The following is a 16,405-nucleotide window of genomic DNA, read 5'->3' on the forward strand; positions in this document are numbered from 1 at the left end:
GTCAGGGGTGGCTGAGGGATTCCCAGTGCATCTCAGGCTGTAAGATCTCCCTGCCAGCATTCATGTCCTGACTTCACTGGGACTTCCTGACTGTCTGCACCTCCCCGGGGGGGCGGTTGTTGTCATACTTGTCACACAAAAGTTGGGCTGTCCCTGAATTCCCCCTCTCTCCTGCTCCTCAGGGCTGGGATTTCACTACAGTCTAATGGGGACAGCCCAGTGGGACCCCAGGGCACCTGGGTTTGGGGTGGATGTGCAGCATCTGGCTGTTTTGTGGTGGTTCCAGGGCGGCTGAGACCTTTCCTGACAGAGCTGGTTGTGACACTTGTGGCCCATGGCATTTATACCAGAGACTTCAGCTGGCTGATGAGGACTGCTTCGCCCTGTGCTTTGTTTGGGGGGGAGCGGGGGGAAGGGGCACAGGGATCGGTTACATGTCCCACTTAGCCAGACTCTGTGGTTTTGGGTGCTGCAGCATCACCTGGGGTCTCACCAGTGCCCAAGTTTTCCTTGAAAGTGATATTCTGTAGGTGCAGAGCAGCCCACAGCCATTGACTCTGCTGGTTCCTGTCACTCTCTGGGGGTGTTGGCCATCCCCTGGGACCCCCAGCATTCCCTGTGAGAGCATCCCCCGTCCTCCCCCCCGGGCGGCGGTACCAGGGAGTGTGTCTCTTTAATGAGGCTGGGCTTGGAGCAGCTCAGCTGCTGGCACAGGGAGTGAGGGATGGAGCGAGGGCGGTGAAGGAGCCAGTGCCAGAGAGGGAGCCTGCAGCAGGGAGAGGCAGGGAAGGACCGCTCATCCCCCGGGTACCGCAGCCATCCAGCCAGAGGGGCAGCGAAACCCATCCCCAGGGAAGAGGGCTCTGCACAGGGCAGGGACCCAGTGGGTTCTGAGCCAAGCCTGCAGCCCCTGTGTCATCCTCCTCCTTCTCCTCCTCCTCCTCCAGGTAAGGGCTAGGGCGGGGGGGAATCTGGGACTACGGTGGCCTAGGACCCTGCAGGTGTCCTGCGATTCCTTGGTGTCCCACAGTCGCACACCCACTGGCAGTGCAGCCCCGGCTCACACGAGGGGTGAGAGGTGGAAGATGAGGTAGCAGGGCCACGAAAGTGCTGAAATCACCATCCGGCAGGGACTGGGCAGGGCTGACTCCAGTAACTGCTGGGAACATGCTCCAGGGTATCTGCAACCGGTCCCTGGCCCACGCCACAGCTGTCTCGTGGTGAAGGAGCACTGGGACCCTTCTGTGGGGCTGCCCCACTGGGATGTGCCCATGTCAGGGGAAATCCATGGGACTTGGACATTTTTTGGGGTGGGGGGTGCCTGTGTTAGGATGTGTTGAGGGCAAGTAACTACTGTTCCCTGGCATTGGACTGAGGTTTTCCAGGGGTTTTAGTGGCTCTGGGGAGGCAAGAGCATCAGCACAGGTCCTGGAGGTGGTGGTCCTGGATGTGGTGTCGGAGCTAGGGCGTGTGTGCATGCTTGCATGCGTGTGTGCAGCGGACTCTGCTCTCTATTTCCACTTCCCAGCAGACAAAGCAGACAGTACTACAGGCTAGAGACTCAGGCTGGGGATAACCCCTTGCCCCATCTGGGAATCCTTTTCCCCTTCAATCGTCTTTGGTCTCCGCAAAGTGGCACATGCCATAGGCACAGGACAGCAGCACCATCACCTCCTGCCTCTGCAACCTTCTCCATGCTCCAGGAGCTGGGATAGATCCTGCCCTTATGTCTTTGTGCCCCATGGGATGTCCCACAGAGAGAAAAGGTGAGGGAAGCAGGGGTAATGTGGACGAGCAGGAGAGGCAGCAACACTTCCTCACTCCAGGCATTGTTGCAGAGGCTTGGTCTCCTCTCCCTCCATCCTTCCTCTTGTACCTGCCTGTGTATCTGTCACCAGTGGAAATTTCCACTTGGTTTGCCTGTGCTGGCGCTGGCCCCCTCCTTCTCTGGGACCACCCTGAACTCTGACACGGGTGGCTGTTGCTGCAGCAGGTGAAACTCTGACAACTCGTCAGACAGCTAAGGAGGATCAGCTGGACTCCCTGCAGCAGCCTCACTGGAAAACTCAACCTGACCATTGGCAATAAAGAAACCCTGAGTTATTCTTACCTAAGGAAGAGTTACCCCTTTGCCTTCAAAGATGACACTTAGCTGCCATCATAGAAAGCTGCCCACTGCCTCCTGTGGCCCCTCTGTACCAGGAATGCTGCTGGTTAAACCAGCTTGTGTGGGCAGTAGGTGGGAAGGGAGGAAGAGGAAGAGGTTGTGAAGGTGCTAGAAATCATGCTGGGGAAGGGAAGAGGGCTGGGGACCTGTTGGTGATGCCACGCTGGCACCTGAGGACAATTTGTGGCCCTGGGGAAAGAGGGCGAAGAGATTGGGGTGAGGACCATCGGGTCTGGTTTTATTCATTAGCACAGGGCTTAGAGCAGCCAGCACAAAGCGTGGCAGGGCCAGATGGGCCCTGTTTACTCTGTGAGGGTAAATGTAAAGAGAAGTGATAAAAAGCAGCCAGGACACCTTCTCCAGTAAGTCCCTGGTAAACAAGCTGGCAGTGACCTGGCTGATGGGTGGCACGGCAAATAGCGGGCAGGTTGCTGAGCATCTAACTGGGTGCCTTGGGAACAAATGGAAGAGCTTTGGGGTGAAATATGTCTCTAATGGCTCAATGTGGCTGGGTCAGGGGAGTCCTGCTCTCCAGAGCCTGGTTGGGTGCTGTGGTCAGGGCAGGAACAAGCTGATGATGTTCCCATCTGTGGCACAGCCAGTGTGGGGGAACAGTGGGCTGTGCAGGGACCCTGTGCAACCTTGTGTTCTGGGAGAGCACTTTGGGGGGCTCAGTAGTGTGTGCAGCGTCCTGCACACAGGTTGAAGGATTGGCGATGGCGGGGAGTGGGTGGTGGCCAGGACCTGCCAGCATAACCCTGCAGTGCCTGTTGAGCAGGTAAATGTCTCTCCTCCAGCATAATGGACTGATTTTTCTGGGATGCAGCCATGTTGCTAATGCACTTCTGCACTTCTGCGAGTCTCCCTGCCTTGTGCTGGCTGTGGGCTTGCTCCTGGTGCTGCCTCCAAGGATGTATCCCTGCTCCACTTTCAAGGGTGCTCTGTGAGAGGCACTCTGTGACCGTGTGCCGAGGGCACCCCAAGCCTCCCATTACCAATGCTCTTATGAGCTGTACCAGGATGAAGGCCACTGGAGTGGGGGCACCAGATGGCTTACTCGTACCTGGCCTTGTCCTTGCCCCAGGCATGTTGCACATTGGAGTACCAGCACATGGTGTTGGGGGGGAGCCTTGCTGCTCTTGGGGCAGGCAGGGGATACAGAGCAGAGGTCGGACCCATGTCTGGAACAGACTCTGTCCACACCATCCCCACATCCACACAGCCGGCATTAAGGCTGACACAAATACTTTACACAAATATTTGATGGCATAGGGTGGGCTGATATTAGAGAGTTGTGTTGGCTCCAGACAATTACTGCTCCTCCTGGGTATTTTCCCCAAGGGGAAGAAAGGTGTGGACTGGGTTGTGCCCTGGCTGGAAGGCATCCCCAATTGCCTCTCTTCCTCCCAAAAGGTGGGACACCAGACACATCCATTTCTGGTCAAAGCATTACTCTCCCAGAGGCGAGGATCGTCCACTTGCCAGGCTCCACCCTGCAGTGCCTTCCCCACTGTGCTGTTCTTCAGTGCAGCGCTGACCTTGTTGTTAATTATTAAACCCCCAGCAAACACTGCTCGTGTCTTTGTCCTAGTTACATTGTGGGCTTCTCGCCCTTCTGGTTTTGGTTGGGGTTTTTCTGTTGTTTTTTTTTTTAAACAAATTACCTTGGTAACCTCTGGGGGTGAATGGAGATGGGAGCAGCAGAGGTTCCTCTCCCAGCCATTGCAAGAGATGGCCTGGGGAGGCTCTGGAGCTGCTCTGGGGTGGTTGAGAGATGAGTTGGGTGTGGCTAGCCAGTATCCAGGAGTCCCTGCTTGTCTACCAGGGCTTGGGGCTTGCATGTAACCACTGCCCACAGGAGTTTTGTTGCCCTCTGTGGACTCCTGTGGCTCCAGTCTGAGCAGAGACCTGGGACCAGGTGTATGTGTTTTGTGGATGCTGAAGAGCAGCATCTTGGGATGAGGGAGGGCTGGAGACCTGCCCCCACTGCAGACTGGGCAGATGGAAATGGCTTGCATGCAGAAACCCATTGCAGCAGACTTTGTCCCTCAGCACCCAGTCCCTGCCTCCCCTCTGCTCACAGCTGCACGCTGACAGACCATGCCAGGCCTCTATGCTCTCTCCTCCTGGGAGGCTCTACCCCTGAAGAGCTCCACGGTGAAGGCTTGTGCCAACGGATACTCCTTGAGCATCACTGCTCACCTCAAGTACACCAACCCCCACGAGGAGCCTGTGGAAGGTAAGAGGGGGTTATCAGGGCTGGCAGAGACCCAGGCTGCCTGCACGGCCTTCTAAAAGCCCCTGGGATGAAGAGCATCTTGTCTCCAGCCCACCTGTGTCCCAACCCCCAAATGTTGCTCAGTCTGGGGAGCAAAGGTGGAGGCCAGCAGAGGTGGGGGCACTGCCACCCATTGCGGGCAGGAGGAGAATGAGACTGAGTAAAAACATTCCCATCACCGAGAAAGAGGGGGATTGCATCCTCCCTCTGGGTTGCTGAGGCTCTGGGTCCTTCCTGCATGGTGCCTTGTTCTCATGCATCTAAATCACCTTGCAAGTCAGAGAGGGTCTCAGCAGGGCTACCACGGGCTATTCAGTGCCACGGATTCAGCCATGCTGGGATCTGCCTCGGGGCTCTCTCCCGCCTGCAGGCATCTTCATCTACCCCCTGGAGGAGTCGGAGGTGGTGGCTGGCTTTGAGGCAGCAGTGGGCAGCCGGCGGGTGACATTCCAGGTGCAGAACCGGCACCGGGCGCAGGACTGCTGCCTCCAGTGCAGCCCCAGCCCCGGCCGGCCGTGCCGCTGTGCCAGTGGTAAGTGCTGTGGTTTGGGTGGTGCTGTTGGCTGTTCCTGGCCGGGAGGCTCAGAATGGGCAGGGGTGAAGTGTGGGGGGATATAAGGGGCTGGAAGCCCCTGCCAGGCCACCCCAGCATCTTCTGGGGGGTGTCTGGGGCTGGAAATCTCAGCACCTCCTTTCCGCTCCCTCCACCTCTCCCAGGGCTCTGCCCATCTTTTGCATGGCCCACATGCCTGTTCTCTGCTGCCATCTTTGAGAGCAGTCAGGGCCATTAATGCCCTCCTCCACAACCCCATACGCCTTGCTGACTCCGCTCCCATCCCTCCCCTGCCCAGGCCACATTGTCCTGGATGAAGATGCAGAGCGTTCCACCTTCATCATCGTCACGGGCACGCTGTGCCCATCGGAGAGCCTGGCTGTCACCCTGAGCACGGCGCAGGAGCTGCCCACGCTGCCGGACGGGGCCCTGCGCCTCCTCCTGCCCCCCGTGCTCACGCCCCGCGTCCCCTCCGACCCCGAGAGCGAGCCGGCAAGCTTGTGTGACGACAGGTTGGCCCTATGGTGATTTTCATGGCTTCCTCAGTCTCCACCATCCTGGGGGGGGGATGCAAATGCTGGGCAAGGGGGGAGAGAGGGCAGGAGCCATCACCCGCTCTCCCCTTGCAGCCCCACCAGCTGTTTCGGGGGGCCAGGTGCCCGGAGCCAAACACCCACCATGGCACCTGTGGAGAGCATGGATGTCTTTCGGGGACGACCCTGCAACCCTTTTCCTTATGAATTTGCCTTCGAGCTGCTGGTGAAGGGCCCCTGCTTGCTGGCAGGTAGCGAGGACGGCTTGGGTGGTATCAGTTCTTGGTGGTGTCGTGTCCCCTGGTTCCTCCATGCTTCTAGGAGGACGTGAGCCCCTGTCCCTGGGCATCCTCTTGCACTCCCTGCAGGGGAAGAAGCCCTTTCCCCATCCCACCCTTGGGGCTGGGACCCCTCAAAGTCACCCTGCCTGTGTGTTTGAGAAGCTTTAGGTCAACAGCCTCCTGTGACCCAGGGAGACACGATGGATAGGGGAGAGGATGGGTGAGGAGGTGGGGATGGGGATGTGCTCCTGGCTGCTTGCCCAGTTAATCCCATTAGATCTGGCAGGGAGTAGGCATTGCTGTGGAGTGTGGTGGGTGGGGGGGTCGAGGAGGGGGTGTGTGAGGGGCTGCCCTGCTGCACTGCTCTCTCCGCAGGGCTGGAGAGCCCATCCCATGCCCTGAGAGCTGATGCGGACCCTTGGGCCAGTTCTGCCACCACCACCTGCGTCACCCTGGCTGAGCCCCACCGCTACGACAGCGACCTGGAGATCATCCTCTACCCTTGTGGTGAGAGGGGACGGTGCTCTTGGCGGGTTGGGGCATCACCCCAAAACCATCCTGAGTATTGCCCAGCCCCTTGTGGCACAGGCTGGCTCCAAACTCTCCTGTGTCCCTCAGAGCCCCACCAACCCCACCTGGTGATTGAAGATGGCACCATGACATACCCCGAGTATGAGGCCCACATCCGGAGCCGCCGGGATTATGTGCGGATTGCCAGGAAGGACAGCAGTGGCGAGAGACAGGTGACAATGCTGGCCCACCAGGGAGGAGGAAGGGGGAGAGGTGCTGGCATGTGGGTGAGGAAGACCCTGACATGGTCCAGGTGGTGTGAGAAAGCTCCTGACCTGCCTGGCTCGCAGGTGGCTTTTGTGCAGAGGCGTTTCCACAAAGACATCTTCCCCAACCCTGTGCTGATGCTGAACTTCTGCCCAGCGGTGGAGGGCATCCCTGGGGACCTGCAGAGTGTCACCCGTGAGATCCTCTTCCTCATCGACCACAGCAGCTCCACAAGCAGCCCAGACCTTGAAAAGGTCAAGGTGAGGCACGGCGAGGGGTCCAGGGATGCTCCCTGGGTGGCTGGTCCTTAGCAACACTCCCTGGTCCCCAATGTCACCCCAGGAGGCTTTGCTGGTGGCCTTGAAGAGCCTCCCATCAGGGACCCTGCTCAACATTGCCAGCTTTGGTGCCAATGTCAAGCCACTCTTCCCATCCAGTCGCCTCTGCAGCAACGTGAGTGCTGCAGGCAAAGCCCCCCACCAGCCCCTCTCCGTCCCTGCCCCAGCTCCCTGGGGCTGGGGCTGTTGAGCTGAGGGACTGCTGTGAGGCTGGCTCTCTGTGCTGACAGGAGACCCTGCGCTGTGCCTGTGAGCACCTTGGTGGGCTGCGGGTAGACTCCAGCAACACCAACCTGCTGGCAGCCCTGGGCTGGGCGTTGGCACAGCCCCTCCACCACGGATACCCCCGCCAGCTCTTCCTCTTCACTGGCACAGCTGTGGGCAATGCAGGCAGGATCCTCCGGCTGGTGCGCAGGCAGGCCAGCACCGTCAGGTACAGCACTGGCACTGCGGCAGGTCACGGTGTTCTCCATATCCCCTGTGCTGTTCTCACCTATTTCACTTTGTGCAGCCCAAAGTCTCACCTCCTCCAGCCCCGAGGCTGTCCTTCACCCATCACATCCCTCAACCCACTGTCTTGGCTCTCCCCGGGGTGGCAGAGCCCAGCGTGCAGCCAGGGCAGCACTCCAGCTACCAGACATTCCAGCCCTGCTGCTGAGCTCACCACTGGGCTTGCCAGACACTGGCACCAGCCCGGCCATGGCTTTCCATTACCCATCTCTCTTGCAGGTGCTTCAGCTTTGGCATGGGCCCGCGGGCTTGCCGGCGGCTGCTGAAGGGCATGGCCAGGGTGAGCCGGGGCCGTGCTGAGTTCCTGAGCCCGGCCGAGAGGCTGCAGCCCAAGGTAATGCCCAGGCAGGGGCAACGGGGGGCCCTGGGGGCACTGCCGTGTCTGACACCTTGTCCTCTCCCCACCCCAGCTGATCAAGTCCCTGAAGAAGGCGATCGAGCCGGCCGTCAGCGACATCACCATCGACTGGTACGTCCCCGACAGCATGGAGGCTCTGCTCTCCCCCACCGAGCTCCCAGCTCTCTACCCTGGCGACTGCCTCATCAGCTACTGCGTCCTCTACAGCATCGCCCGCTTTGGCAACAGGCACCCCCCGGTATGACTGGCACCACTCTGGCGCGTGGAGGATGGCACGCTCCCGGCGCTGCTGGCTTCTACCCAGACCAGGGGGCTGATGGTGGTGCCCTCTTTCCCTTAGGGCCGGGAAGGGGCTCGCCGATGTTCCCGGGGCTCAGCCTTTCCCTCCCAGGAGGAGGTGCCCAGTCCTGGGGAGAGCCACCAGCCACGCCAGAGCAACCCAGGATCTGGGGATGCCTCCCTGGAGCTTTTTGCTGGGAGTACGGAGGTGTCAGAGCGGAGTGAGTGGGGGCCAGGGCCAGAGTGGGGAGCAGGTATGGGAGCTATGGGCTGACAGGGTGTCTGTTCATTGGGCAGGTATCGATCCCATATCGGGGGGAGACATCTGGAAGCGGATTTACCAACCCTCCTACATCCAGGAGCAGTATGTCTTGACACACTGTTCTGTCAGCACTGACCACAGCCGGGGGCTGCTCTCCCGCAGCTCCACCAGCAGTGAGTCCACTGGCTCTCGGGATGTAGCCCCTGAGGGAGGCTCTTTGGCCCCTGGTGCCGATGTCACCTCCCAGCAGGGCCAGAAGAGTCTGTCCCTCTGTGAATCCTCCACCAAATCTGCCCCACTGCCCTCCGCCCCAGCTGGCACCAAGGTAAGGATGTCAGTGGAGTCCAGGGGCTTGGGGTTGTCCCTGACTAAGCTGGGGTCTTGCTGCTCTGCTGTGCCCAGGCACATGGCTACTGGGCTGGGAAGCGGAGTGCTGTAGCCTGAATTTCAAGCAAGGATCAGCCATGGGTGTCATGAGGAGGTTCTTTGGGTGGTTTTCACTGCTGGAGTGGGACAGCTGGGGACCAAGCCGCTGGTCCCCCAGTGTCCCTGGCCAGCCATCAGCTGGGTGTCTAACAGACCCCTGAGCCTGCTCAGTGCCTCCTTGATGCCACAGAAACCAAGTGAAAATAACTGGGCCGGCATCAGGTAACAAATCTGCTGAGAGGAGGGGCCGGCTGGCTGAGCTCCTGCCTGGCTCCTTCAGCTCTCAGCAAATGCTGCCAGATGCTTCATTAGCGATGGGCCACATCCCTGCTGCTTCGTACCTGGGCTTAAAACCCAGCTGGGTCACTGGGATGGGGAGAGGCAGCTGCCCTGGTGATGATGGCCCTGAGGACGGGCGAGGCCAGCTGTCCCCCAGCCCCAGGACATGCTCCTTCCCGTGGCATGGGTTAGGTAACCCGCTCTCATCGCACAGCAGCACAGCTGGTGACCTTTGCTGTCGAAATGTCAAGCGTAAGTGATTTCTTTGCAGTGTAAATGATCCTCCCAGGCTCCCTGCTGCCTGGGCGAGAGGTGGTTTGGGTGCCGCTGCCCTGACATGGCTTTTAGGGGAAGCATCTTAGTGTGGGGACATCACTCTGCTCTGGGGACTGCATCCCACTGTAGCATCATCCAACCTGAACATCCTGGCTAACCCCGCTTCCTGCACACACACAAATCCCTGGCAACTCCAGCATCAGCCTGAGTCAGTCCCCAGGGATGTTTGCAAACTCCTGTCTGGGTTCTTCCCACGTGTATGGAGCCAGGCGAGCATCCTGGGAGGCTGCTGGTGCCAGCCTGCAGAGTAGTGGGGCTGGCAACAGCCAGTGGCTCCAGCCATCGACCAGAGGGGTGCAGATGCCACATCATGGCTCGGTGCAATCTGGGCTCTGTGCCAACACCTTTGCCGGGCTTGACAACAGCCTTGTCCCCACCACAGGTGACGGTGGCCCTGAGCACAGAGGAGCTGGCACGACAGAAGAAGGTGCTGGCACGTGGTGCCTTGGCTGGACGCAGCTTTTCCACACCGCACGGAGAGCTGGACACCCACCGGCTGTGCCGGGCCCTGGAGAAGGTGTCGCAGAAGAGGAACCAGTCCCTGCAGGGGCAGCTGGATGAGCTTGGACCCCAAGCACGGCAAATGCAGCCCAACACAGTGGAGTCAAGTGTGTGCTGCCTCTGGGGACAAGGGCGGTGGGGAGAGAGTCAGGTGCCCCTGCCTTGCTGATCCCAAACCTTGCCATTGCCCAGATAACCTCCTCTCGCCCACACCCCTGGACTGGGACATGCTGCTGGAGCCCTCCTACCTCTTCAGCACCTCACCAGCACCTGAGCCGAGGCAGCCCAGCCTGGGTGATGCCAGCCTGCCCCTGCGCTGCCAGGTGGTGATCCACGCCCTGCGAGCTGGCAAGCCTGTGTCCTGGGAAGTGACAGCCTCACTGGAGTCACTGCTGCAGCCCCAAGAGGGGCTGGGCAGGGAGGACCCACCGCGCCGGGGGGCCAAGGCCTGGGACAAGCCGCTGCACCGCCTGGCAGCGCGCTCCATCATCCGGGACAATGAGAGCGCGGCACAGCGGGAAGCTGAGCTGGAGCAGGGTGGGTGCCAGTGCGTGTCCCCCCTCAGGGCAGCCCTGGCATTTCTCTCTCCCTAAACACCTTGCTCTCGCCAGGTTTTGCCCGCCGGTTTCGCCTGAAAGCCGTGCAAACCAGCAAAGCCTGCAATGTGCCTTCCCTCTACACCCGCCTGGTGCCTGTGGACAGTGCCACACAGGCAGCACTGCCTGCAGCCCCCGAGGTGTGGAGCACAGGTATGGACAAGGGTCTGGTAGGATGGGGAGGAGGCAGTGAGGGGACAGAGGGTTGAAGTGGCATCATCCCTTGCAGCTGGCTCAGCCAGCCGGACACGAGCTGCTGCGGCAGGGAACTGGCACCACCGCAGCTCCTCAGCTGGGCAGGGCCAGCACCAGCATGCAGAAGAGCAGGATGAGGCCCCTGGCACTGCAGGTACCAACTCAGGCCTTTATTCAGCTTATGCTTCCGAGGGACTGGCACAGGGGTCCCTGGGGATCCTCAGCTGGTGGTTGCATGGGTCTGGTCCTGCCTGGAGTGTTGTGGATGCCTGGAAAGAGGCAGCAGCTGTGAGTGATGAGGCTTCCTGGAGCTCAGGGCCCCTCAGGACTTTGCTCTTTTGCAGAGCAAGACGAGACCCCCAGGACTCCAGCCAGCATCTCCTCCCCCACCTACGGCTGGGAAAAGCAGAACTGCTCAAACGGTGTGTCCAGGCTGGCAGGGACCAAGGGATGGATGAGGGGGGGACACAGGGGGCACTCTGACACCCTACTGCTGGCAGCTGAGAGCTGGAGCATCCACTGTGCCCTCTCCACCCTGGGCACACAGGCTGAGCCACTGTACCAGGTGGCGGGGAATGGGATGCACCTCTGCGTGCATCATGTTCCCGCTGTGCTCAGCTCTTCCCCCTTGCAGGGCCTCCATCCAGCCCCTCCACCACCTCCATGGGCTCCCAGAAATCCACAGAGAGCATCGCTGGCTCCAGGTGACGCTGTGGGATGGGGGGATGCAAGGGACCAAAAAATGGCATGTTGTGGGGAGAGGGGAACAATACCACTTTTTGGGTGCTGCTGGTCCAATGTCCTCTGCCAGCTCCTGCAGCATAAGTGGGGGATTTGGGGCTCCAGCCCCTTCCCTGCAGCAGGCTGGGGTCCAGCTGCCCTTTGGGAACTTCCCCCCGCCCTGTTACATTGCCTGTTGCCCCACAGGTTTAGCCTGAGCAGGCGCAGGGGTCCCAGCCTGGCGCTGCGCCCGCAGTGCCTCAGCCCGGAAAGCGAGTGCTCCAGCAACCATGTGATCCATGACTACCTCCCACTGGTAAGGACCCCATCCCAGTCCCTATCCCCATCCCACTGGGGGGACATTCCCTGCTGGGTGCCAGCCAAGCTGCCCAGGTCACACCCAGCAGCACCAACAGCAGAAGATGCAATCCTGGTAGGTGCCTGCTCAGCCCTGCTGCCTCCTTGAATGTCTCTGAGGATCTTGGCCGGCATTTTGGGGGCCACTGGATTGTCCCTGTGCCCCAGGGACACTCCTGCAGCCCTGTCTTCCCTTTGCAGGTGCAGCTGCAACAAGCCACGGGGCCATTCCAGCTCACCGAGAGCTTCTCCGAAGTGGTGCAGATCCCCCTGGACCGCCTGCGCCGGGCCTCCCCCTACGCCTCCCACCGTGCCAGCCTCAGCCCCGTGTCCCCAGGGGCCAGGAGCAGCCCCAAGGCAGGGTCCACTGGCGAGGAGGGCGAGGAGCCCACCACAGACCCACAGCCCAGCTCGCCCCCATCCCGGAGCACTTGCTCCGAGGTGCCCAGCGCAGCCGTATGGGCGCAGGCGGACAGCGGGCACGGCTCCGAGTCCGACACCTGCCCCCACTCAGCTGCCCCCTCCGAGGCTGGTGTGAGCTGTCAGGACATGGCACCGGAGGACCTGGAGAGTGCCAGCTGGGCCACAGCAGTGGCCTTGGCGTGGCTGGAACATCGCTGTGCTGGATTCTTTGAGGAGTGGGAGCTGGTGGCGGCCAAGGCAGATGCGTGGCTGCAGGCGCAGCAGCTGCCCGAGGGGGTGGACGTGGGCTGCCTCAAAGGGGCAGCCAGGCACTTGTTCCTGCTGCTGCGTCACTGGGATGAGAACATCAAGCTGAACATGCTGTGCTACAACCCCAACAACGTCTGACAGCCACCCGCGGGGCCAATAAAGACACCTGGCTCCGAGCCATCTGCACTGGCGTCTCTCTTATGGGCAGCAAGCCGTCGGCTCCATTCAGGCCACATCAGGGCTCACTAGAATCCTGGGAGGGGGTCACCGCCTTCTCAACCATCCACCATGGAAGGGAGCAGACAGGGAAAAGGAAAAGTTGGCCTGGAGGGATTCCTGGGCTCCATCAAGGCAATTCAAACCTTGAGGCAAAGCTGTTTTGCAGATTCTCTGTTTTAACCCCACCCCAGAGGCTGCTCACCTGCCCTGGGCCCCCCTCTCCCTGGGCTAGGAAGGGAGTGCCTGTGGCTCCAGCAGCTGTTCTGCCTTCCCCCAGGTGAGCCAGGTCCAGGGACAGCTGCTCTGACACCATCATAGCACAAGGACGTTGGGGAAGGGCACATAAAAGCCCCCTTTATTGCGGAAGTCCTGCCTTTTGGGGGTCCCCACACCACCCCCCTTTGCACAGTTCCAGGGCTTATGGCTCTCCTGAGATGACTGCAGGCAGCCTGGGAGCCAGGTGGGGAAAGAGCAGGCAGAAGTGGCAGTCCCAGAGGCCAGTTCCCATTGTCTGGCCTTCCACACTCTCACTGGGCTTTCTTGGACGTGGCTGTGCGTTTCCTGCTCGGTGTGGGGGTGTGTGACACCGGCGTGGGGGCCGTTCCGTACCAGAGCTGGAGCAGGATGAGTCCATGGCAGATGTGGAGGGAGAGGGAGCTGCAGACTGTGGAGGGGTAGGTGTTCCAACAGAGTTCGATCACACCCAGGAGAAGCACCCTGCAGGGGAAAAAGCTGGGGGTCTGCATGGGAGACATACACGAGCCCCCCTTGCTCCCAGACCCCCAGCAGCTGGGTACTCCCCCTCTCTGGCAGCACATACTTGGGCATGTGGGCGAGCTTGCTGGTTGGGGTGCACCAGAGTAAGTAGGGCAGTGTGTGGAAATACCAGACGTAAAACTGGTAGTGCAGGGAGCGGCTCCAACAGACACCCAGGAAGTTGGAGGAGAAGAGGATGAAGACAATCTGTGCACTGGCATTAAGGGGGCAAACATCAGAGGCTGGAGGTGTGATCCCACAACAGCTGCCCAGCTATCCAGCACAGCTCCTTCCTCCAGGATGCTGGTCCTGGCATCACTGAAGGACCTGGAGCCTGACCAAGGTCCTCCCTGCCTTCTCCCTGCCCTTGCTGCCCACCCTGCCAAAGGATATCGTTGACCGTCAAGGGAGGGGATGAGGGTTTCCTTTTGGCAGGATCCTTCAGCAAAGTCAGGATGCTGTCTTTGGAACTGAGGGAGAAGCACAAAGATCAATCTCAGCTACTGAAAGTCTCTTCCACCCCAAACCTCCCCTGTGAGCCATGATGCTTGGGCAGCATGCTCCCCAAAACAAAACAGTAACACCCCCCAACTCCCACCTGCAACTCCAGGAGTGGAGCACTGGGGGGGAAGGCGAGTCACGGATCTGTATCCTGCGCTATGGGGACTGGCAGGGACCAGCACCCAAGGGGAACCCCAGCTCTCACCTGTGCCACCGGCGCAGTGCGAAGAGCCCCAGGCCAGCCAGGTGAGCCAGGAGCAGCGCGGTGTGGAAAGCCCGATTCTGGAAAACCTCTTCTGGGAGGAAGCGCCAGTTCACCGTCCATTTGAACTGGAACTGGCGGCCCAGGTCGAAGGAGCGGGTCAGGTACCCTATAGGGTTTACCAGGAGGAAGGGCAGCCCTAGAACCACCTGCCAAGGACATACCAGCACCATAGCAGCAGCCGTACGCCACCTCTGTCACCTCCTCAGTGCCATGAGGGGCGACAGGGACACTCATCCAAAGATGAAAGCCCCGTGAATTAGATTATTTATCAACCTCCAGCTTGTTGCATGGGGCCAGCACAGCTGCTGGTGCCACTGTACCCACCCATGGCTCTCCAGCCCGGCAGGATGCTGTGACACAGCCAGGCAGCCCACTATTCCTTGCTCCTGTAGCTACTGCAAGCAGGGACCCACCTGGAGCAGGGCACAGATGCAGAGCTTGGGGATACAGCCCAGGAGACCGAAGCGCCGCAGGAGAAGGAAGAGGAGTCCAGGTGCGAAGAGCAGGATGTTCATCTTCACAGACACAGCCAGGCTGAGCGGGAAGCTGCGTTACCACTTCGGATCCCACACAGGAGCCCGGGCAGCCCCCGAGCCCAGCACAGCCTCCTCCCCAGGGCCCAGCTGGCTCAGGCCCCCAGCTCCTTACCTGAAGAGGAGGCAACCCCAGGACCAGCGCTCCTCCAGGAAGAGGTTGATGGCGAGGAAGAGGATGGCCATGGCCACGGGGTCATTGAAGAGCCGCAGCACAAAGATGGAGTGGATGCGGTACGAGGCACAGCACATGAAGAAGAAAACGTACGGGGGGACCTTGCAGGAGGCAGAGGCACACAAGGGTCAGCACGCTGTCACTGAGCCCCTGCTGCCTCTGAGCCCCTCCAAACCTGAGAGCCCTGCCCGTGTTGCCGGGGTGAGGATTCAGCAGTGCAGGGCAGGCCCTGAGACGGCCTGCACGGGCCCTGGCCCCAGGGTACCTTGTTGGTTCGGCAGTAGATGCGGAAGACAAGGAGGAGGTTGAGCAGGTAGAGGGCAGCGAAGAGATACTGCGCCAGTCGGATGTCGGAGCCATGGCCCGTGGCGTGGTACAGCCCGAGGAAGATGTAAACGAAGCCAGCAGGGTAACTGTGGGGAGATGGGAGTGAGGGGCCAGGCCCTGCGGCCCCTCTGGGAGCCACCAGTCCCAGGGAGCTGGGTGTCCCTCACTCACACCAGTGGTCCCGTGTCACCCTTCAGCTGGGTGTAGTCCAGGGTCCCGTTGGCGAAACCCTCCACCTCCTGCATGTAGGCCTTCCAGTCGATCTCAGTGTCTGTGAGGACAGAGAGGGGGTCAGGTGGGGCAAGGGGGGCCGGGGAGCACTGCAGGGCATGTGGGGGCTTATCCACCTCCAGACCCGCCAACCTGTCCCTGTGCCTCCCTGCCATGCTGCCAGCCCAAGCTCTGCTCTCCTGGCCCCAGCCCCATCCAGGGCCCCAGGCTGACCCCTCTGTGTGCTGCTGGACCCCCAGCCCACCCCTGCATCCCCCCACCGTCCTACCCAGAGCCCCCCAGCCCATCCCTGAGTGCATCGCTGCGCTCATCCAGGACCCCCATCCCATCCCTGTGTCCTTCTCTGACCCCTCCAGGACCCCCAGCCCACCCCTGCATCCCTCCCATCCCTTCTAAAACCCCCGGCCCCTTCCAAGGCCCCCTTCCCACCCCTTTGGCCACCCCATCCCCGTCCAGGACCCCCAGTCCACTTCTGCACGCCCCCGCTCCTACCCAGGACCCCCAGCCCGACCCCTGCCAGGGGATGCCTGTTCCCCGCCGGGGCCGGAGCGGCCCTGTCCCCCGCCCGCGGGATCCCCGCCCCAGGGCCAGCCCCTCCTCGCCGCCCCCCCGGGGCCGAGCTGTCACTGTCACTGTCATTGTCACTGTCACTGTCACTGCCCCCGCACCGCCCCGCACCGCCCCGGACCGTCCCCGCAGCCCCCGCGGGGCCAGCGCCGCACCGGCCCGGGCCGCGGCACTCACACGGCACCCTGCGGATGACCCAGAGGTTGACGCCGCCCTCGGCCAGGCACAGGCAGGCGGCCACCAGCGGGGTGTAGCGGGGCTCCAGCAGCGCCGCCCGCCGCTCCCGCCATGCCCGCCGCAGCGCCGCCGCCCCCCGCCCCGCCGCCATTGCCGCCCCGCGTTTCCGCCCGGAGCGCTCAGCGCGGCGCACTCGGCGCGGGCCGGAAGCCGCACGTGGCTCCCGGTGCTCCCGC

At 61.4% G+C, this 16,405-nt stretch overlaps 2 protein-coding genes across 6 annotated transcripts; one reads left to right on the forward strand and one right to left on the reverse strand.

Annotated features, from left to right (window-relative positions):
* Positions 1–746: 746 nt before the first annotated feature.
* Positions 747–12,574, forward strand: VWA5B2 (von Willebrand factor A domain containing 5B2). 5 transcript variants are annotated; one of them, XM_050308156.1, is made up of 22 exons: positions 747–947; positions 4,251–4,406; positions 4,816–4,977; positions 5,297–5,522; positions 5,628–5,782; positions 6,188–6,319; positions 6,431–6,555; positions 6,673–6,849; positions 6,932–7,042; positions 7,158–7,360; positions 7,657–7,771; positions 7,848–8,033; positions 8,136–8,295; positions 8,372–8,661; positions 9,760–9,985; positions 10,071–10,415; positions 10,490–10,627; positions 10,704–10,823; positions 11,014–11,091; positions 11,304–11,373; positions 11,597–11,705; positions 11,948–12,574. In XM_050308156.1, the coding sequence occupies exons 2-22, from the start codon at positions 4,268–4,270 to the stop codon at positions 12,554–12,556; spliced, it is 3,876 nt and encodes a 1,291-aa protein (XP_050164113.1). In that variant the 5' UTR covers positions 747–947; positions 4,251–4,267; the 3' UTR covers positions 12,557–12,574. The 5 variants fall into 5 exon arrangements, with proteins under 5 accessions (XP_050164113.1, XP_050164115.1, XP_050164112.1 ...); XM_050308158.1 differs by having other exon boundaries at positions 5,297–5,510; XM_050308155.1 differs by having other exon boundaries at positions 7,848–7,906; positions 8,003–8,033; positions 11,014–11,705.
* A 391-nt stretch (positions 12,575–12,965) lies between these two features.
* Positions 12,966–16,320, reverse strand: ALG3 (ALG3 alpha-1,3- mannosyltransferase). The gene is made up of 9 exons (XM_050308159.1): positions 16,170–16,320; positions 15,366–15,465; positions 15,133–15,280; positions 14,808–14,968; positions 14,573–14,693; positions 14,100–14,305; positions 13,786–13,863; positions 13,458–13,601; positions 12,966–13,354 (listed from the first exon to the last, which is right to left on the reverse strand). The coding sequence occupies exons 1-9, from the start codon at positions 16,318–16,320 to the stop codon at positions 13,165–13,167; spliced, it is 1,299 nt and encodes a 432-aa protein (XP_050164116.1). The 3' UTR covers positions 12,966–13,164.
* Positions 16,321–16,405: the final 85 nt, after the last annotated feature.

This window comes from Myiozetetes cayanensis, unplaced genomic scaffold, assembly GCF_022539395.1.
Source record: "Myiozetetes cayanensis isolate MyiCay16 unplaced genomic scaffold, myiCay2020 scf13, whole genome shotgun sequence".
Taxonomy (NCBI): domain Eukaryota; kingdom Metazoa; phylum Chordata; class Aves; order Passeriformes; family Tyrannidae; genus Myiozetetes; species Myiozetetes cayanensis.